This window comes from Elgaria multicarinata, chromosome 11 (genome assembly GCF_023053635.1).
Source record: "Elgaria multicarinata webbii isolate HBS135686 ecotype San Diego chromosome 11, rElgMul1.1.pri, whole genome shotgun sequence".
Taxonomy (NCBI): Eukaryota; Metazoa; Chordata; class Lepidosauria; order Squamata; family Anguidae; genus Elgaria; species Elgaria multicarinata.
In genome coordinates this window covers 28,664,334-28,686,535 of record NC_086181.1, presented here as the reverse complement: position 1 = coordinate 28,686,535, position 22,202 = coordinate 28,664,334, and the positions used below count along the sequence as shown (strand labels likewise).

The 22,202-nt window shown below is 46.5% G+C and overlaps 1 protein-coding gene across 3 annotated transcripts in view; it reads right to left on the bottom strand.

The window, feature by feature from the left end:
• Positions 1-22,202, bottom strand: part of LOC134406123 (potassium voltage-gated channel subfamily C member 1-like) — a 47,331-nt gene that overhangs the window by 22,652 nt on the left and 2,477 nt on the right. For all 3 annotated transcript variants that reach the window (XM_063137401.1, XM_063137400.1, XM_063137399.1), the window contains exon 2: positions 8,690-9,623. In XM_063137401.1, the coding sequence (XP_062993471.1) occupies positions 8,690-9,623 (934 nt within the window). The remainder of the gene's footprint in view (positions 1-8,689; positions 9,624-22,202) is intronic.

Sequence of the window (22,202 nt, the reverse complement as noted above, 5' to 3'; positions counted from 1 at the left end):
CTTAAGATATTCTCTCAAACTTGCTTCTGAAAATTCAAAGTAATGTTCTTTACAATGGATGTTTTTAGAATGAGGAAGGTTCAGTTTTACTTCTTACAAAACAGATGTAAACTACTGACTTTTTGGCAAATTAATCCATCACATTATTACTTTATGTTCAAGGCTTAAAATGCTTCAATGATGGTGAGTTTCAAAAGTTCAGATTTCAGAGATTTGGGCCAGATTTAAAGTGTGTTCAAAAATTAGTGTTAGCTGTATTCTCATGTCAGGGAAAAAAGGACTATCCCCCACTACTTATTATATAATTGGTCTATATTCAAGTTCAGTTTATGTAAATAAATTGCCTATGTAGCCACCTCTTGTACTCACAAAGAGAGTGGCTAAAGGGCATTACAAGGAGGACATTTGTTATCTCAGTCAATATATGATAGTAAATAGAGAATGGATCCCCATATGTGTTATGGATAATGAGTCTCCCTCAGGGAACCCTGGGAATTGTAGTTCTGTGAAAGGTCTCAGAACCTCTGTAAAACAGTTTCAAGCTTCTATGTTGGAAGCCATGACAATTAGACTGTTTACCAACCAATTAAAATCAGTAGTGTGGAAATGCCCTGAAAGAAAGCCAGCACAAAAGGGTATTTTTTACACAGCTCACTGACCAATTTGAAAAAAAAATACAGAGTAGCTCACTAAAGTTGCTAGGGCTACCAGGTCAAAAATGTACAGATAAAGGGCATTTAGAGGGCTTTGAGGTTTTCATTCATGGAGCTACAATAGTGTGAAATAATATCCATTTTGTATTATATGACTGTGATATTCTCAGATGTCACAATTGATATTATTGTACCCGACAGTGACACCTATCATTTGATGACTTGAATGGGTGAGGCTTCATTGGTTTGCTATCACAGATCATAATTTTGAAAAACGATATTAGAACAAAACTTTAAAAACCCACAGAATGATGCTGACATAGGGGAAGAGGAATATCTTTCAGCACTGGTGAGATCACAGGCCCTGATCCATCAGATTCCTATGACGCCTGTGCAATGACATTCCACACAATACTTCAAATAACAATAGGCACACTAAAGAACAACCTCATTGGCCGAATGACAAAATAATGATGTTTGAGTACTGGCAAAATATGATAATGAAGAAACAGTTATCCTTCTTTGAACAAAGGTGTCTCTTAGGATCCTGTGCAACAAATGATCAACAACTGCACACGTATTGCACACTCATTCGTACTGACACCAAACTATCAGTCCTAAATTAAATCCCATTGTTTCTTATTCTGCTCTTTGGCAAACAGGATGAACAAGTGCTCTTTCTTTTTCTGACATTCTACAAAAACCTGACAATTGTTGTATAGACTTCTCTCCCCCAATCTTTCCCCCTATGTTTCCTGCCCTTAGGGGCTTCTTCTTCTTTCTTCTTCTTTTTTTTTGGGGGGGGGGGGGAAAGTTGCACATCTCTGTGGAATCCCCAAATGTCGCAGAGGATTCCTTGGAACAGCTTGAAAACCACAGCTCTAGGCTAAACATACTCAGTTCCTTCAGCCTTTCCTCATATGATTTGACCCTTTAGCATCTTTGTAGCTCTGCTCAGAATCTGTTGTCAACATTCTTCTTAAACTGTTCCGCCCAGAGCTAAACAAACTACGCCAAGTGTAACTAGGCCCAAATAAAATAATTGGCATTACATTCTCTTTCTCACATTACGCAACCAAAGTCACTTTGGCAAGTTCTGGCAAAATGACAATGGGCGAAGTGTTCAAGTGGTTCCCAATAAACTGGGATTGCTTTGACAACTGCCTGGGTTTCCCTGTAAGTGATTTTGGAAGAGGCAGAACCTTAATACTGGCCAACCATGAAGTGTTCAGACTAAGAGATTCTGGACCTCTGTTCAGGCTTGAACAGACTGTTCCATTTTTGAGAAACAACAGTACTCTTCTAACTCATCCCTCCAGGCCCTCCATTATACAGACATTTTGTTCTGCCTGCATTCAAAGTACAAAGCGGTATAGCTGAGGGAAATTGGATTCTCTGCCCTCCCCAACTAGTATCTCCATTGCTAATGATACTGCTATATGTTGGTACCAGTGTCTGTGACATCACCGAGAAGAGATACAGTTTCCCCTCATCATGCCCGCACAGTTTTTAATATTATTTTGCAAGTTTTTGTTTTGTTTTAATTCTTCCCTCCTGCTATTTCTTTTCAGGATGCATACTCATTTGTTCAATACTCAAATAGAACTTAAAAAAATAAATCACTAACATGATAAACAAAAATAGTGTCCTCCTCACAAGAAGACTCAGCTATTTCCAGAACTTTCTCTTCTTTACATTTTTTAAAAAATATGAGCTCCCCTTTCCAGCACCAGAGCACATATCTCTTATTTGTTTAAAAAGAATCAAACAGGTTATATTGCTTTACAGGAAACTTTCCTCAGGGATTGTGAGGTTTTAATTGGCCCTGCTCCTATGCCTTTAACCAGTAGTCTGACATACAATACTGGACATTTTGGCTGAAAATCCAAATGGCCATATATACACACACACTGCCACACTTAATGGTGCTCACAACCACCACCTGAGGCAACCATTTCACATTGCCTATTGGTAAAGCCATTTTTGATGTAATTTTTTTTATTAGCATCTGTAGCATTTCCTAGCATGGAGTTCACAAGATGTTGCAGTAGAAATAGGATGGGTGGGCAAGCAAGATGGAATATGACTGTTACCTGTATAACGAAATGACAATGCAAACCTAAGGTGCTTCCAAATGAGGTTTTTATTGTGCAATCGCCCTGCCTCATTCGGGGAATTTTACAGGGTGTCCAGATGTTGTTGTTTTCCACTCATAAACCTCCCGGGTTTTCCCGCTGCTTCTTCCATCTTTATTTTTTCCTTACCAGAAAAAAGTCCGTTAAGGAGGAAAAGACAGAACAGCTGTATAATGCCTTTTCGCTCATACTGCTAGCAGCCCTTCAACTGGAAGCACCCCTAGTTGAAGGAGTTGCAGGGAAATGGTTGCTTTGGGGAAAGAGAGGCACTTACTGGGGTATCAGGAACCTAGGTGGGAAATGCAAGGTTGTTACCAAGGTAAAAGAAGCTGAGGTAAAATTGTGGGCTGAGGGATTGAGGGGAAGGGAGCAGTTATACAGTGGCTGATGTGTTTTCCCTAAGAGCATTAGATGTTCTAACCACTGTATTCCCCCCCTGGGCCTTCCCCTGCCATGTTCGATGCACAGCCAAGATCCTGTCCAATTAAGTGAATCCTTGCTCCTCCACTGCACTTGCTGCAAATGGCCTTTCTGGCCCGGGGCAACTGGAGCGGTTGGAGAGCATGGCAGGAACTGGCCGCAAGCCCTGGGGGCCCTCCAGCATGCAACCTTCCCCCGCCTCCGCCTTGTTGCCTGTCTTTGAGAATTTGCTGGGTGAGTGGGCACCGAAGAGCAGGAGAAGCAGAATTCTATGTATCTGTTTGCGCCGTGCAAGAGGATGGTGATCGTGATCAGCTACATTCACCATGAGATATTCTTTAGGCTGTGATCCAAGGCTGTGCTCCCATTCCTCAGTCACAAAATTTGAGTATTTTGGTGTCACTCCTCTCCTGCAACTTCACTGCCCCAAAGTAATAATGTGTCCTGCCCCCCATTCAGCTTGATCCAAGAAGGTATTAGCCCCACGACTTTTTTCTTCTAGGAGTCATTCTCAACTCAGGCCACAGCTAGACCTAAGGTTTATCCTGGGATCATCCAGGGTTCACTCCTGCCTGAGCACTGGATCCCCTGTGTGTCACCTAGATGAACAGGTTTGACCCCTGGACGATCCAGGGATAAACCTTAGGTCTAGCTATGGCCTCAGTCATCTTAAAAGTTCTCAAGAGGCCATACTCCTGCATCCCTCATCTCCCCCCCCCCGCCATTCCAAAATACCAAATTCTCTCTGAACGAATGAAGAAACCCTGACTCACAGATCCCTCCCCCCATTCTTAGGGAACCCAGGCATCCTGGCTCTCAGCCTTTGCTGGGGATGTGCATGACTGTCTCCCTTGTGGGATTCCCTGCCAGCAACCCAATTGTCCTTGCCAGCTCATAGAGGGACCCATCTGCTGCTCAAGCCCCAGTGCATTTTGGGTATTTAGGATGCTCTTTCTGTGCGCAAGAATGCAGGCAAGAATCATCCCCTTATCTCTGCATAAGAGCAACCAATGCCAGGCAATCTTCATACATTCATTCTCTGCCCAAAAAGAAAAGGAGTTAGGAGGGCAACATATGGTTTGGCACATGCCCTTCCATCCTGATTCAGTTTCTTTCCCCCTACAAACTGCTACTGGGCCACCTCTAAGAGTAAATCAAAATAAAAAGCTCCAGTGCTTTTAAATCACCTAAAGCCCAGCATGGCTGCCAACCTTGACTCCTTCTTCTCTCCACCCCCGTCCATCCACAGAAGAAAAAAGAATTATTCTTAATCAAAAGTGTCTCAAATTGCCAAAACAGGCCCTTCGACGTTAGCGTATGAGTCATTTTGGAAGGACAAACTTCATCCACAGCCAAGATGGGCTACCCTAGATAGCCTTGCCCTGAATAACAGCTAAATCAGGTCTTTTTGTGCAGCAGAATGGGCAGTTTTTGCGCCACAGCCGAGAATCAGCACAGCAACTAAGAACACAAAAAGAGGAAAGTGGGAAGGAGAGAGTGAGTGAGTGAGAGAGGAAAGCCCTCAAACTCCGTGCCCTGATAACCCTGTCAGCGTCCATCAGCCTGCTGCTGAACCCCTGTGCAAAACAAAGTACCCTGGGTATCCCCCTTACCTTTTGCGTCGGCATCTTAGCTACCGTTTGTAGAACCATAGAATCATAGAATAGCAGAGTTGGAAGGGGCCTACAAGGCCATTGAGTCCAACCCCCAGCTCAATGCAGGAATCCACCCTAAAGCATCCCGGACAGATGCTTGTCCAGCTGCCTCTTGAAGGCCTCGAATGTGGGAGAGCCCACAACCTCCCTAGGTAACTGATTCCATTGTCACACTGCTCTAACAGTCAGGACGTTTTTCCTGATGTCCCACTGGAATCTGGCTTCTTTTAACTTGAGCCCGTTATTCCGTGTCCTGCACTCTGGGAGGATCGAGAAGAGATCCTGGCCCTCCTCTTTTTGACAACCTTTTAAGTATTTGAAGAGTGCTATCATGTCTCCCCTCAATCTTCTCTTCTCCAGGCTAAACATGCCCAGTTCTTTCAGTCTCTCTTCATAGGGCTTTGATAGGCTCTTCATAGGGCTTCATAGGCTCTTCATAGGGCTTCATAGGGCTTTGTTTCCAGACCCCTGGTCTGGAAACAAAGGCTACAGGGTGTATGATTTGGCTAAAATTGGTGAGAGTCAGGGGATGGGCCTTGCGGATTTCATTAAGACTCCCCACCCCTACCATTTCCACACACAGATCCATAATTTGAGCAAACAGGTCCCAGCAAAATGCCTGGCCACACCAGCCTCTGGGGGCCCTAGAATGTACGCAAGGTTTCCCTGCAACTGCGCATAGCAGGGGAAGAAGGGTAATGGTGGACAAGCTTGTCCGTAGTTACAGAGCTTGTTATCAAGGTACTTGCTGATAAACTTCTGAGGAGCCCCCAATTTTGGGGGGAACAGAGTTTGAAAATCATTGCACTGGGGCATCCAACAGATAGTAGTCTAGCACGTAAATCCTCATGGTGATTAGCATTCCCATTTTATAGTTGGGAGAACTGAGGATACAACTTAATGACTTGGCTCCATTCAGTCTTTGTGACTGAAGTTCTGAGCTCAGGTCTCCAAGCAGCCAGTGGAGCAGTCCCCCTACCTAAGTTATATCATGACCTCACCATCTCCATATTATATCATACGGTTGAAGCGCGCTGCCATGCAAAAGGAGGAGGAGGAGTGTTGGGAGAGGCAGTCTTGTTTCCCAACATTAGGGCCTTTGGCCTCGCCAAACCCTTCCTCTTAATATAACCTATCTCCTGCTCAAGACCCATTAAATAAACCCTGTGGGAGCCTCCTCATCCCCAATCAAAGCTTGGCCCTGCTCTCCCTGCTTCTCCCAGTTTCTGTCAGGTGAATTGGCATAATCTTGGCTCAGATCAGACGCAGCCCTACTATGAGGTAAGGCAACAGCCTCAAGGCGACGGATTTTGGTGCTATTAAGAACAGCAGCATGGGAGACGGACAGATCTGACTCATGGGGCACCATCCACCAGGAAGAAATGTGTTTGGAATTCAATACTTTTTGGTTCCAAAATGTCTTGGCTCACATTTCCAGCATCTCTCCCATATGCAATGATGAAAGGAGTCTGTTCTCCTTCAGTCGCACTATGGAACCCCGTCCCACCAACAGGGTTAGGGGTGAGACCCGATTTTAGAGCTGGGCACCTGGATTTTGACACAATGGATCATGAACTGGCCTGGAATGTGGCAACCCTGGGTCCTCCTGGCTCTTCTGTGGACACGTCCGTGTAGCCTTAGGCAAGCTGCTATGGCTCAATCATCTGTACAATGGGAATAACAAAGTCCGACCCCACGGGCTTGTGGTAAGGGAAAATGAACACTATAGTTTGCTTTTTAAGTTAAAAGATAGATAGATAGAAACAGCAATAGTTGATTCAGCAAAGAGGATGTGGCTTTCATATTATTTATGAATAAGTATGAACAGTGTTCTGTTTAATCTGAACCAATATAAATTCTGTTTCAAGGAAATGCAAGCTGTAGATTTTTTCCTTACCTATTTTGCATGATTTTACTCTGCTTCCTCTTCAACTCATGGGGAAGGGCAAAGAACAAGAGCGGGTACCAAAGCCCCATCCTTGGTTCACTGCCGGAAAGTCTACTTAGCCCCCACCCGCTCTAGCTTCTCTGATTTCAAAAGTTGTTCTCCACGTATCTTCATAACCTTAAGAGCTAGAAATATGCTTAAAAGAATAAATAAAGCAGATTCCCAGGATGCTGAATTTGCACCCAATAACATTTTCTGCATTTATGTGGCACTTGGAGTGACATTACTGCACTGACCACTGAAAAGCAGCCCTCCATTTTACTCGGAAGGAACATGCATCACCCTCCTTTAAACTTCCTCTTTCGTTAAATCCAGCCAATGTAGAAACAATGATATAGACTACAAGGCATTGGGTGGGGAGAGGGATGGAAGAGCCCCTGATGCAACAAACCTCAATCAAGGAAGATAAAAACAATGCGACAGAAAGGAGCTATCTTTTGAACTTTTTTTTTAAATGGCCGTTTCCCACATTACTGATTGCATTACCCATCGTCCAGAGCAGCAGGGATGAGTCAGTTGAAGAATTATTCCAAGGGCTGAGGTTGAATTAGAATAATGGCTTTCAAACTATGTTCCAGGGAATAACGTAGAAAAAGTGATTACTCCAGAGATAACTTTTTCTCTCTCCCCGATAAGACTAGAATTTGGGGTCACCTAGTGAAACTGATTAGCGATTAATTCAGGACAGAGAAAATAAAGTATTACCTTGCACAACGCATCATCAATTTATGGAATTTGCTGTCATGAGATGTGGCGGCGGCCTCGGGCTTTGGTGGCTTTAGAAGGGGATTATTTGACAAATTCATGAAGGATAAGGCCGTCAGTGACTAAATGGAGCTGCTGGGGGAAGGCTGTTGCCTTCGTGTTTTACTTGTGGGCCTCCTGATGGTATCTGGTTAACCACTGTAGGAAACAGGATGCTGGACTAGATGGACCTTTGGTCTGAGCCGGCTCTTCTCATGTCAGGGCTGGGGGACCTCAAGCTCCTGGGCCAAAGCTTAGAGTCTCAATCCTGCCCTCTAAGGTTCCCTAGATGGCTACATCCCCCTTCCCCTGGCCTCACGCCGTTTCCCCTGACCACCAATCGTTTGGTGGTTTCCAGGTTTTGTGCTTTTTTTCTCTCCATTCTAAAAGATTGAAATGCTTCTTTTGAGGTTTAGATATTTTCTGTAAAAGCATTAAGCTACAATATACTGGGTTTTTTTTGGTTTTGCACTTTTGGCCCTGCCCCATTGGAATTCTCTCTCTCTCTCTCTCCCTCTCTCTCTCTCTCTCTCACACACACACACGAGCTGATCTAAAACTGAATTTGGCCTTCAGGCTGAAAGAGGTTCCCCAGCCCTGTCTTAGGGTGTCCTGAGGTTCATCAGAGGTTTCTTATCAGTGAGGAAAATCATTCCAGGTGAACAAGCTTTCTGGAAGGACAAGCTTTCCCCCTCCCAGTCTTCTTCTGCAATGCACAACCACCAAGGGATATACTGCAGCCACTCCTAAGGTTCAGGCCCCCAGATGTCATTGGACAACCAGGAGCTGGGGGATGTTCCCATCATCCCCAGCTAGCATGGCCCAAGTTTAGGAAAGGCTGAGGTATAGGCTGCATTCTAGGGTGCTCTTTCATTTCACATGGGGGGGAGCAACGAAGGGGCCCAGCGGACACATCCAGCATCCCGTGTGAACTGAGAGTGCACTCTTGAAGATGCCTGAGCATCTTTTTCAATTTCCATAAGTTCTGTGGCAGACCTCCCGCAATTCCACAGCAGATGTGGAAAGAGGTCCCTGGATGGTAGGAAGTTTGAAAAACACCAGATTAGGGATGTCATTGACCCAAATAGGTTGCGTCCTTAGAAATCTCTGCCCACACATTGTCCCCCCATTTACCTGCCCTGTTGATCTCGATGATTTCCTCTTGAGCAAGGGGGCATGAGTCGCCCTGGTTGCTCCGATGTGGAGACTGCATGTCCGGTTTGCAGTAGTTGGGCGACCCAGGCTGTGGGGCTCGTGGGATGTGCTTGTTCTTTTTCTTTGGTAGTTTCTGCTTGGCCATGGCCAGCGAATAATACATGCCAAAGTTGTTGACGATGACTGGCACGGGCATGGCGATGGTCAACACACCAGCCAAGGCGCACAAGGCTCCCACCAACATGCCTGACCAAGTCTCAGGGTACATGTCACCATAGCCCAAAGTCGTCATAGTCACCACCGCCCACCAGAACCCAATGGGGATGTTCTTGAAGACGGTGTGCTTGCTGCCCGTGATGTCGTCTGGGTCAGCCCCAATCCTTTCGGCGTAATAGATCATGGTGGCAAAGATCAAGACCCCCAGGGCCAAGAAGATGATGAGGAGCAAGAACTCATTGGTGCTGGCTCTCAACGTGTGGCCGAGGACTCTCAGCCCTACGAAATGCCTGGTCAGCTTGAAGATCCTTAGGATCCGGACAAACCTTACCACCCTCAGGAAGCCCAGCACATCCTTGGCGGCTTTGGACGAGAGGCCACTGAGGCCCACCTCCAAGTAGAACGGCAGGATGGCCACAAAGTCGATGATGTTGAGGGTGCTCTTGATGAATTCCAGCTTGTCTGGGCAAAAGATGACACGCATGAGGAACTCAAAGGTGAACCAGATGACGCACATCCCTTCCACGTAAGTCAGGAAGGCCTCCGTCTCCATCTCATAGTCCACCTTTATGCTGGTAATGTTCTCGGTCTGGATGACCTCCGTTTTGTTTTTGATGTGGTTGAAAGCCTCGTGGGTCTCCAGGCAGAAGGTAGTGATGGAGATGAGGATGAAGAAGAGTGAGGCGAAGGCCACGTACTGGAGGGAGGCAGAAGGGAGCACATGCACAGGGAGGAAACCGACAGAGAGGGACAACGGGAGGGGGAAACGAGGGGGGGAGGGGAAGAGAGGGTGTTCAACAAGGAAAGATAGGAAAGAAAAGCATTAGTGCTCACACATCCTTGTAAAAGATTGAATCCCCCCAGAGAAAGAGCCACATCCTTTAAAGTAGCCTTCCTCAACCTGCTGCCATTGGCCAGGCTGGTTGGGAAAGAGAGGAGTTACAGTATAACACAGCCTTCCTCAACCTGGGGTGCTCCAGATGTGTTGGACTACAACTCCCAGAATGCCAGCAGAGCTGGCTGGGGCATTCTGGGAGATGCAGTCCAACACATCTGGAGCGCCCCAGGTTGAGGAAGGCTGGTATAACACATCTGAAAGGCAGCAGGGTGGAGAAGGTGGCTGCACTGCATCAATCCCTCCCCCAGAAAACAATACTCAGGTGTGCCTCAAGAAGATGGTAAATCTCCCAACTCCCTTTCTCACTCCCCCTACCCCTTCCGAAATCATGAGAAGATGGGCAGGAAACTAAGGGTTGCAACGGTAGAGTGAAGTGCACCTCACAAAGGTGTGAAAGGTCACATTTTTAAAATGTTCCCAATATTTTTTATAATCCCCCGCAACTAGAAATGTAGCCCAGCTAGTTTTCTTCTTGCAGGGAGCTGTGTTGTTATTCTTTGATGTGGGGAACTTGAACATTCAAAAGTAATATTCCCCCCCACCCACATACCTGCAGTCCATTCTGCCATCTCATGCTGCTGCATGTGTAAGACTATGAGAGCTGGAGGGGGGAAGTTTACAAGTCACAACTGGCCCAGCAATGGTTTGTGACGTTTTCTGAGGCGTGTTTCTCTGGGTGTGAGATAAGCATAGGACACTAATTTACAGACATCAGATCACTGGATCATCAAGCCTAGGTATGGGCAGATTTCAAGCTTGTGGGATCTACTTTTATTGTTATTAACACTCTGAGGTTCACCAATTGGAGCCAAAATGGCAGCTTAGGGGAGTGGGACCCAGTACAAAATGGTGGCTCAGAGGTAGAGCCAATTGCCTGCTGTCCCTCATGAGCCATATACTTAGATGACCTGCATCTGAATTAATATTGGTCAGAAATGTTAGCAGTCTAATTGAAGGTAAGCACTGGGGAGAAGCCTTTCTGTTGTTGCTATTGTTATTTATTTATTTATTGCATTTTTATTCTGCCCAATAGCCGGAGCTCTCTGGGCAGTTCACAAAAATTAATTGTTAAATGATTAGGAGTCAGAAGCCATTGCTAATCTACCGCAAACCACCCAGAAGCCTCCCAATGTACCATTTGCCCATCCCTGACCCAGCCCATTACCACCTGCCCTTACTGACTGTAGTTCTCCAAGCAGAAACTCTTTGCCAGTGTTCACTACCCGAGGACTTTCAGCATAGGTCTGCTGCTGTACTATCGCCCCTCTTTATACTCACAAGGGCTGCTGCTAAGGGTGCTGTTTGGGGATCCTCTTTAGAGAAAGAGGAAGGTGTTAATACAATGAAATAAAGGTTCAGTGTTCCACATGTTGGCAATCGCACTATGCATGTGCAGAATTTGATAACTGGTGCAGAACTGAACATCCAAAGGGATGACCTCAGCCTGAGTTGTAAGAAAACAAGTTTCTTGCCCTGATGATTACAATCATCCCGTCAATGGCATGATATATGCAGGTTGCATAATTTGTTTTCCCTTGGTGTAAGATTTGGATCACTCTGGTCCAGGATTTTATTTATTTGTTTTACCCATATGGCATTACCTTAAACCTCGCATGGCCATCTTGGGGTAGATCACTACTATTTCCTTTTGGGAGAGGAGGAATTGTAGATGATCAAAGAAAAGGGAAAGGGATCACCCTGCAATTTAGGAGCTGAACTGGGGACTTGAACCCTATTCAATTACCCATGGGGAAATTCTGGGACCTGACTTTTCCTTCCCCTCCTTTCTCGTTTCATTCATCCTTGCCATTTTTCTGACATGGAGCTTCTCAACGACCCTAATGCCTGTGTTTGGATTAATGAATAAAGCGTGCCAGGTGGTTTCTGCTGAAGCTTCAGAACTGTGTTATATGCTCAGCACCCAGACACCTTCTGCTGTACCATTCCCCTCCTTTGGCACCTTGGAAAAAAGCTGCGAAGGAAAGCAATGACGCGAAGAGTCATGTGCTCTCCTGCACATGTGCATTCCACACATAATTCAGCATTGGTTCACTTTCCCCACTGGGTACGCACCCACAGACTCTGATTGTTCAGGAAGCGTTGGGTATGCACCTACAATATGCAGTTGCTATCTCACCCCAAAATGCTTTGTCACTGCACACTAGAGCTGTCCTCAAGGGTGCGTTTTCTATATACGTGTCTCCGTGTACAGCCCTCCAGCTGTTCAGCCATGTCTCCACAACTGTATAACAATCATGCACACACACACACACACACACACACACACACACACACCTACCTACATGTACTCTCTCTGCTCATGCTCTCACACACTTTGTGTTGATGCACATAGCAAAGCATTGCCATTCACATGTGTACACCAAGCAATTTGCTCTTCTAACCCAGTGTTCCTTTGCTTGTACACACACACACACAAACACACACACACCTATATAATTGATCCTCTGGAAGTCTTCTGCTTATACACAAGTCCACACATAGGTAGAGGGCTAGTCTCAAGGGTAGGTATGATAAGGCACCTGTCAAGGGCCTATAAACTAGTAGGGGCCCACAGGCAAGAGCCCCCTGGAGTTGTTCCTCTTTACCACTGCAACCTGCTTTTTCACCTGCCTCTCACTCTGGTGTAGACAATGGTAGGGGTGAAAGGAGCAGCAGATGCCCCCTGGCTCTCAGCCTGTCAAGCAAGCAAGAGGTAGCAAGGATGAGAAAGAGGAGGAGGAGCAGTAGCATCTGGTGACAATGGCGGTGAGAAGAGGGCCCACAAAAAAGTGTCTCTTGCCCAAGGGCACTCAAAAACCTGGAGCTGATACTGTATACACTGTACACACGCTTACACCCATGTACACATGCACACAATACTTTCTCCCATAGTCAACCTACGGTCAACCTAACTCTATTCAATACATTCATCCTACTCATATGCTCAGTGCTTTGTGTGTACATTCACACTACACAGTCCCTAGTGTGAGTGTACACACAAAGTAGCATACTTTCATGCGTTCCTTCCACTATTCTCTGATTCTGTCTTGACCAAACAAAGTCTTGGAGAACTGTGCATACACACATAAATCTGCAGTTGTACACATATACCACCAAGGAAATCTACCCAGAGTGCAAGCAAGCTCATCGCTGTACTGATTTCAATTAGTTTTAAGCTGACTTAACTCCCGACTGGGCTGCAACCAAAGCCCTGCATATGTGCATACTCAGACACAAATACATATTCCCTTAAGTAGATGCACACACACATTCCATGTACATCATTTGTTGTTACGCATAAGCACTCCCCCCCCGTGTGCACACATTTATATGTAACACACATACACACACACACACACTCCATACATATGTAGATTATCATGGGGGTAGCTGGATTTGCATGCACACACATCTTTTGGTGTGATGGACACGTCAAAGCACTTTTCTACATTTGTGTGCCTAAACACACCTCTATTCTTTCATTTAGCATGGCTCTCCTAGACAACAGCACTTGGGCGTGCTACACATAGATCCACGTAGCCCCACACATGCTTCGATAAACAGTTGACATGCATGTCCCAACACAGAGATCGTAAAGCCTGTGCAATGCAGGCACATGCTTCCGTTCTCACGTGAATGTGTACACACACTCCACATCAAGGCATACGCACACACACACACAGACACACTCCATCCCCAGCTCCTTCTGCAGGGCAACCTTGCTGCTTTCTCTTCCACTCGCTGGATCTCTGCACTGCACAGAATTCCCGTCCCGTCAGCACTTTCTGCACACAAACCCTAGAATCTCTTTTGAAGCGCAGTGCGGTGCCCAGGAAGTGGAGGGGGGAGAGCAGGAGGAGGAGGAGAAGGGGCAAGCCAAGGGAACCAGGAACACGAGAGGAGGGAGGAGAAGAGAAGGAGAGAACCGATGATTGGATATATGCATAAATCGGAAGTACTGTGATAGATGGAAATGCTGTTCTGATCCTGTTTTTAGGAACACCTAATTTCTCTGTGGGGTGGAGTGGGGGGGGGAGGTTTTCTGAGGTCCCAAAGGAGCGCATTGCTTTGAGCATTTATAACCCAGAGCTTTAGCCATTTCTCAAACAATATTACCAGCTGCTGGATGTACTGGGAAACAGGCTGGCAATGCCTCCTCCTCGACCCCCATTCCCCACCCCCCACCCCGCTACTGCCACACATACCATTTTACATTCATTCCGCCCTCCCCCCTCACACACACAATGCCTATGAGGAAGAGGCTATTTGGGTCCTCCTCTTAGCAGCTCTCTGAGTCTCAAATCATTTTGGTAGAAATAATGAATTATGCCTCCTGGGGAAGATGGTGTGTGTCAGAAGACGTGCTTGGGGGCAGAATACATGGGAGAGAGGAAGAATAGTATTCATATAGCTGCTCCTGGAAAGAATTTGTGGCAGTGGGGGTGGCGGTCAGGGACGAGGCTGATGCAAGGTCAAAGAGAAGGAATGGGAATGTCAGAAAGAGAAGACTCTGCCACCTTTTGAACCTCTCTTCTTACAGAGAACTCCCAAATGTTAGGTCTTCAGTTCTCCCCCCAACCTATTAGGACCCTGCTTGAAAAGTCAGAAATCCTCTAGACGCTTCTCCTCACCTCCCCCCCTTGGCAAACCCAATCCCCTCACCCCCACCCCCACTCTAGAAATCCAGCTGCCCTTCTGTCGGCACAGGAATACCCCCCCCTTTGCCCAAAACGAATGAGGGAGCATATTGTAGTAGCAGATGGGGAATCCAGCAGGGGTGAGAAGGAGGGAAGGAAAAGATAGAGCGGTGTGTTTGGTGGTGGACAAAAGATCAGGAGGGGTGGGGAAGTGGCTTTGCCACCACAGATTCCCTGGGATGACCTTGGCTCTGTCTCTTAGCCATTCAAAGTTTCCATTCTACACGTTGGGCAGCTGAAGGGGGGAGGAGGGAATGTTCAGCTCAGATCCAGCAAATATCATGAGGTGCTCATCGGTCACTATGCGAGGTGCATGAGTCATCTGCCTCTCCTTGCGCGAGAGGCAAAGGAGAAACTCACCCCTTAGATAACCCTCGCTTTCCATTCCTCACCCCATTGCCTACGAATGTGGAACTTGGACTACGGGTATTATTCTGTGAAAGATTTCTGGATTCCCAGGAAAGAGGACCCTGTTCTCATGGGTTAGAACAGCCTTCCCCAACCTGCAGATATTTTGGACCAAGCCCCAGCCGGTATAGCCAATGGTCAGGAATCCTGGGAGTTGTAGTCTAGAACATATGGAAGGTGTCAGGTGGGGATGTGCTGGGTGTTTGTGTGTGTGTGTGTAGATTAAAGAGCCAGATTTCTAGATATTCATGGTGAAGTCTGGGCGTATCAAAGAAAGAGCTGTTGAGAATCCGGAATGCTTCAAAAGGATTTGGTGTGACCAGAGCAGGAGGGATGCTGGGATGATTGGACATCTGAGAATAGGAATGGGGGTTGTTGAGGATTAGAAAGCCCAGGGCTCCTGGGTTCTCTAGGGCAGAAAGTAAGATCTGAAGCCACACAGGATGCCAGTTTTATCTCTTCTTGAAATGCGCAAATGTGCACAGAGCCATCAGAGAAGAACAAGTAACCCTCTTTAGGGAGCCCCCTTTGCCATTTCAATAACCCCCACTCCAACACAATAGGAACTAGAGAAAAATGGTCTGTACTGTATGGGTGGAAGTTATATAATAGGACAGTTGTTAAGAGTTAGGTCACTGCAGAGTGCAGGGATTTCAGCAGTAGTTGACCCTGAAGATCAGTTTGTCCTGTTTCCAGAAAAAATATTTAAAAATGGGGATAGGGAGTGACAAAATAAGTAGGCAAGTAGAATGAGGGGGTGGGATTAGGGAAAAGTAAAACTTCTAGTGGCAGAACACAGATGAGGGCACTGAAGGAGCTCAAGCTGTAGTCCTCATCAAGTGAGGTATTTTGGAGTGCCTCCCATTTTTTCATTTTTAGAGGGGGTAGCCGTGTTAGTCTGTCACTGCAAAACAATCAAGAGCCTTGTAAATGTTAAAGAACTAACAAATTGTTCACGGTGTAAGCCAGCTTTCCCTAAACCAATACCTCTGGATGTGTTAGACTCCAACTCCAACCATCTCCAGCCAACACCATGGCTAGAGCTGATGGACACTGCAATCCAAGACATCTGGAGGCCGTCATGCTGGGGAGGGCTTCTCTAGATTAAGGTGATTGCTGTGTATCACAGTTGGGTGAGCGGTGGGTGGGCTGGAAGTGAGGTGGGCATTAGGCCCGGGAACTGGGTTTAAAAAAGACGAGATTAGATGTGTTTCAAGAAAAGGGAGTTGAGAGAAATCTGAGAGGTGGGGTTTAGCATTGAAAGCAAAAAGGACAGGAAGTCTTGGGCTGGGTGGCAAGGGAGAAGGATTGACATATTAATTTCAGGAGGGTGGAATGAAGGCTGAGGCAGGAGATCAGTTTCAACACAGTGGGGTTGGCTGTGTGATGGGAGGAGTGGAAGAGTTGAGATTGGTTTGAAGATGGGGGTAGAAAACAAGCTGAGATTAGCACATTGGTGTTTGAGGAGGGGGAAGAAATGGAACAGGACCCAAAAGGCACTGGAGAGAGATGTGATGGGGAGTGGGGGAGAGCAAGGCATTTGGCAGGCCAGTTTCAATCCAGGACAACATGGCGGGGGCGTGGAAGTTGCATCCTTGTTGAAACAAGAGCCTGACTTCCAGCATTCCCTCACCCTTCCTGGCCTCCTGCATTGTTGTCCCCTTTCCAAAAGTTTGCCCCACACAGTTCCTTCTGCTCTGGCATCAGAAAAAGTCCAAGGATGCTAAACAAATGGGGTATGGCTGGTGATAAATATAGCTGTCATTTTGTCAGCCTTCACCCTCTTTCAAGAAAGCCATCCTCCAACTGGCATTTGCTCCATCTTTACCCCTGTCTTGCAAAATCTGCATCAACTTTCTCTTCTTAAACAATTATGCAATGAAGTAAAGATCCTCAAACAATAATGTCCCCCACTCACACACACACACACACACACACACACACACACACTCCTCAGTCCCAGCACACATACACAGAAACCATCCTCCAGGGCTGCAGTGCCTATGTTTCTGTTCTGCTTCCTCTCCACTGTAATAATAATAAAAGCTAAACGGGACGTTGCGTATGTCAACCCCCTCCATCAGCACCTGACAGCCTGCGCTAATTCATTAATATTCTCTCCAGTTTTATCCTTTTCTTCCTCCTGTTTATTTCTTTTTTAATTCAAAGCATCATGGAATGCTTAGAAGCAGGAAGAAAGCATCTTTTTCTTTTGCGTGTGTGTGTGTGCGTGTGTGTGTGTGTGTGTGTGTATTTTCTCTCCCTCTGCTGCTATTGCTGGCTGCAACGCTGCAGTTCAGTACCATGGAGAGCGACAAAAGAAGCGGAGGAATGGATTAAACCGCAATAGCCCAATTTTAGCACCTTGGAAAGGGGCCTTTTCCCATCACACTGGAGGGTGAGGACGTGGGGGCAGGGAGGAGGATTTGCTTAGCATGGAGACCTATGGGGCAAGGGGTTGAAAAGGGATCCAGAACATCTAAGTTCTTGGGGAAAGACATTGGAGTCTAGTGGAATTGGGAAAGGTGTTTTTTTTTTCAAAACTCCTGAGATCTTTGTAAAAGGTATGTAAGGAGGTCAAGCAGAAGGGGAGGAAGGGTTGAATGGAAAGCCAGCACTTCTGGGGTGAGTTGGAAGTGGGGGATGAGTCTAGTGTGATGGAAAGTGGGGAAGGAGTGGGGTGCTCGGATTCCTGGATTTTTGAGGGAGGTCTTGCAAATCCAAGCGGAATACAACACAAGGGTGTGCATATGAAAGTATCTGGGAGATTTCTGGGCCTTCTGGTAAAGGTGTGGGAGGGCTGGATAGGGTGGAGGGCAGGAAATGAAGCCAGTACTCCTGGATCATGGATGAAAATCAGGTGGGTAGACAGGAAGCTTCAAGAGTACGTATAGGTCTAGCCTACACACTTTGAATCTATACGTTGCGGCTGGATATTGCCCCAGTAACAACCTTCCTGACATTTTGACCCTCGGATGTAGTGATTTAGAGCAGAGATAAATTACATGCTATGATTTTGGATGCAAGGAATGAGGAGTTACTCTGGGGAATAGGGGAAGGTACTCCTAGGTCTGAATAGCTAGGCAGGAAGAGTCATGGGAGGTGGGGTGGGGACACAAAGTGTGTGTGTATGGACAGTCAGTTCCTGGACTGTCATGATGGGAGTGGGATCTGGGGAGAGGGCTTAAAATGGGAGAGTGGGATAAAGTGCTTTGGGAGTTCAAACTTGGATTCTCTTTGTGGGAGTGTTGAATCTAGGAGGTTAATATATGCAGAGCTGGCATCTAGGGCAAACTGGGTTCCATGAGAAGGGAGCCTTCCCAAGGCTGGTTAGGATTTCTGGGTTCTCTGGGCGAGGAACAAAGGCTGGTAAAGTAAAGGAAGGGCTTTTGAGAGACAGAACTTCTGGGTTCTCTGACTAGAGATGAGTCTGTCTAATGCCGGGGTAGGCTGGAGAACCAGGGTCCCAGCCTGAGCCCCACATTGTACAAATAAGAGTAGCCACCCTCTTTAGCTGTCTCTTGCCAGCATCCGGAATCTGTTCTCTTTCTGCAGTCATTATTCACAAGAGTCACTAAAAGCATTTTTTTAAAAGTCCTCTCCTCTCCTCCCCCTCCTCATTTCTTTGAATTCCCTAAGACGTTGAACCAGAATTTCTGTGCTGTTGTTTTTTAAAAAAAAGACATGCAGGGAAGATGAAGACAAGAGAATTAATATGAAAGGAGGTGAACAAGGATCTTCAACAAAGGGACACTCTGAAAAATGTGTGCCTGGTTTGCGAAAAGAATAAAAAGCTGATGCACCCTGTTGCAAAATGTGGGGCATCGTGTCACTAGCGCCTGCTGTAGGCCAAAGAGACTTTGCCTTCACTTCCAGTATCAAGTATAAAAAGAAACGTGGTGCACATTGCGGGTGAGGATGGCACAGGGAAGGCAGAGGTGAACTTGGTTAAAAATAAATTCCCTTAGCTCAGAAACTGGTCCTAGCTCTCACTCTGCTGGACAGACACAAATACTTAGGATGCATCAACTTTTCTGGGGCCAAGGCTCAACTTTATAGCTGAATACACAGAAGGGGTATATCAGATTTTAACCCAGATCGTAGATTTGCAGGACTGGCAGGAAGGGGGGAAAAAACATCAATTTTATATGATGCTGAAGTTGGTTCCTAGTTTCTTATTTGACTCAGTAATGCAGATGTACCTCGAACAAGGATCTGGGTGTTCAAAAATACTGCTGTAGTAAAAGATACTTATCAGCTGTTCTCCTTTATTCAAGTTCCTGGTATGTTGTATGACCTCATTTATTCTAGATAGACCTTTACTTACTGGACTTTACCTACTGGAAATAGATTTCTCCTGAGTTAACTGCCCCCACTGCCTTCATCTGTATATCTCAAAAAGCTGTGAATATATAGCCCAAAAAGTTCACATATTTCATAAACATATAGAGGAATCTGACCATGTACATTGATGGTGCTATATAAATAAATAATAATAATAATAATAATAATGGCAACGGTGATAGATTTTGTATATAATACTTTTCCTAATTGTTCATGCTGCCATGTAGGACTTCACCTGTCAGGAGTTTATGTTCTGAGTATGTGGATGAGTTTCTTATCCATACATTGAAGGTGAAATAAACACTCCTGCCACACTTAATATGTGACAAAGCACATGATATTGGTGTTGGGGAAAATGTAATGTATGGAGTAGTCAGAAATGCTTTATTTACTTTTCCCAAGTGCAAGCACATGTTCCTACTCTGATCTGTGCCCTGTCTCCAATTTATGAGTACAGGCAATTTAGGTACCCAGAGAGGAAAACTTAAGACTGCAACCCTAAGCACATTTTCTAGAAAGTAAGTCCCACTGGGTTTTATTTATGAATAAACACGCCTAAGATTACGCTGCCCATCTTGTGAATGTGATCACATTCATGGAAAGCAATCTATTCTTCTATCCATACAATATGCGTGAGTGTCTACATATTAACCCAACTAATTGTAATTGTGCGTGATACAGATATATACAGAGATCAACTTTTTTCTCCTTGTCTATATACCTTGAAGGGACTTAAAACTGCTTCCAGAATCAAAGCTGGGGCATTATCCAGATTAAAAGAAAAATGAAAGCCACAAACATATAGAGAAAGGTGGTGATGTGAAAGGAAGAGAGAGAAAGAGGGAGAGAAGGATTTGTGTGTCCGCTTTGTGCACTGCCTATAAGTTCTGTCTACGTACACACTTTACTCCTCTCCAATGCACAGGGGTTTACATGCAGCTATCAAATATGCCTGGGTACAGATTTTGTAGCCCTAGCCTCCCGATGCATTCCTATAAAATATGCATGATGGTATGTGCAGAGAGTGAATGGAAACTAGGAAAATGTGTCTCTGCATATTGGATAGACCTTTTATAGAAAGAGTACATATGCATTTTGGCCTAGCAATCTATTTCCTATACCGTCCATCCATCCATCAGGTTGTCTACCTGCTCTTGCCCAGTTCTTTCATTCATTCTAATGTATATATAGGGCAGGGGGAATAGTGGATATGGGCCAAACAGCCTCTTTGCAGCCTCTCAGTTAATTCAAAAATTGTGGCTGGGGCATGAAGCTCAGCTCTTTCAACCCCCCCCCCCTTACAGTCCTTAGTAGCTATTGGTATCTCACTTCCTCTCTCTCTCTGGTTCTGCCACAGTTATAGGCAGAATAACCGTGGCTGGTTCTGCCATAGTTACAGGGCAAACCTTCTTTAACTGCATGGAGCGGGGCAAGGATGAGGGGAGCCACAGTTGTACGGAGAGAGAAGGTGCTGGTTTGAGCTCCGAACCTGCTCGTTTATGAATCCCTGACGCGATGCCCATCTGAATGCAGCATTGCCTTGTATAGTCCTTACTTCTCGGCCTCCCGGCTCCCCTCCCCAACCCTCCTGCCTTCTCTTCCCGTCTTCCTTCCTGCTGTAACTTTTTTCTGGCTTCATTCCCAACTGTGTGGGGGAAGAAGGGGTGGGTGGGTGGGTGGATGAAGAGACCTGACTGGCCTTGCACCCTCGAGACCAGCTGCCTGGGGCGGGGGGGGGACGGGTATGGATTGCCGAATGCCTGCTTTGCACTGCAAACTCTGGGGCTTCCACACTGCACTGCGGTGCCCCCTCCCCCCCTTCTCAACCCGCTGTCTCTGCAGTTCCAGAGACAGCAAAGCACTAATATTGTCCTGGAAGAGATACTGAAGGGGGGGGGAGTGTGACGGGGGACCTTTCATCACCCTCACTCTTGCTTCGCCGGTTCAACTACTTCGCAAACAGAAGTTCTGCGCTGTTTTACCGAGGGAAGAGTTTTAGCTGCATAGACTAAAAAAAGAACCAAAAAGGAAAGGGGGGGGCGTGCAGTACGAGGAGGGATGTGTGGGGAAGTGCAATGAGGGGTGAGGACTCTGAGCTGCAGTGTCTGGGATCGGTGGGGGGAGAGGAATTTTGAGCAGCACTGCTCAAGCATGATGTGGGGGAGAAAATCCAAAACTGCATTGCTGAGGGCTGGCAGGAAAGGTGGGGGGGGGGGATCTGGAGTTTCTCCGTGAATTTATGAAGTGGATTTGGATGTAATCAGGACAGGTGGAAGGATTCTTAGATTTTGCAGTGGAGCAAGCCCGGTGGGGGTTGCAAAACTGCAGTGGGACAGGAGGCTTCCAAAATGCAAGAAGGGAGTAAGTAAGACCTGGAGGTAGGGGAGATCAGAGAGGAGGAGGAGGAGGAGGAGGAGGAGGAGGAGGAGGAGGAGGAGGAGGAGGAGGACAGGAGACCTCAGTTTAGGGGACAGGGAGCAAAGGACTCAAGTTGTGTTAGCAGCACCTCCTGCTGGAGATCAAGGCATTCTCCCTGACTCCAACGAACAAGCCATAAATCTGGCGCATGCGTGTTAGGATCCTCCTGCTGCTACACGCTACTACACTCATTCGCACGCCCATGTCCTGTGGCGCCCAACTCTTGGTCTCAACTTTTTTGTCCTCCTTTTTGTGCCCCCGCCTCCTTTTTGCTGCCACCAGCCGCCTGGGCCCTTGCACAATCCTCCGTCCCGCGTAGTCTCATACTCCTTTCTTTTCCTGCCCCGCTGTTTCTCACCCTTGGGTCTCCTGCAAACTTTTCCCCAAGCCCAAATCACTGCCTCGCTCCGTGATTCTCAGTCGCAAGGGCCCCCACTCGGAATCTCCATCTCTCCACAGTAGCCGCTCGGATTTCCCATGACGCAAGTGATTTTGCGCAATTTTGCCCACC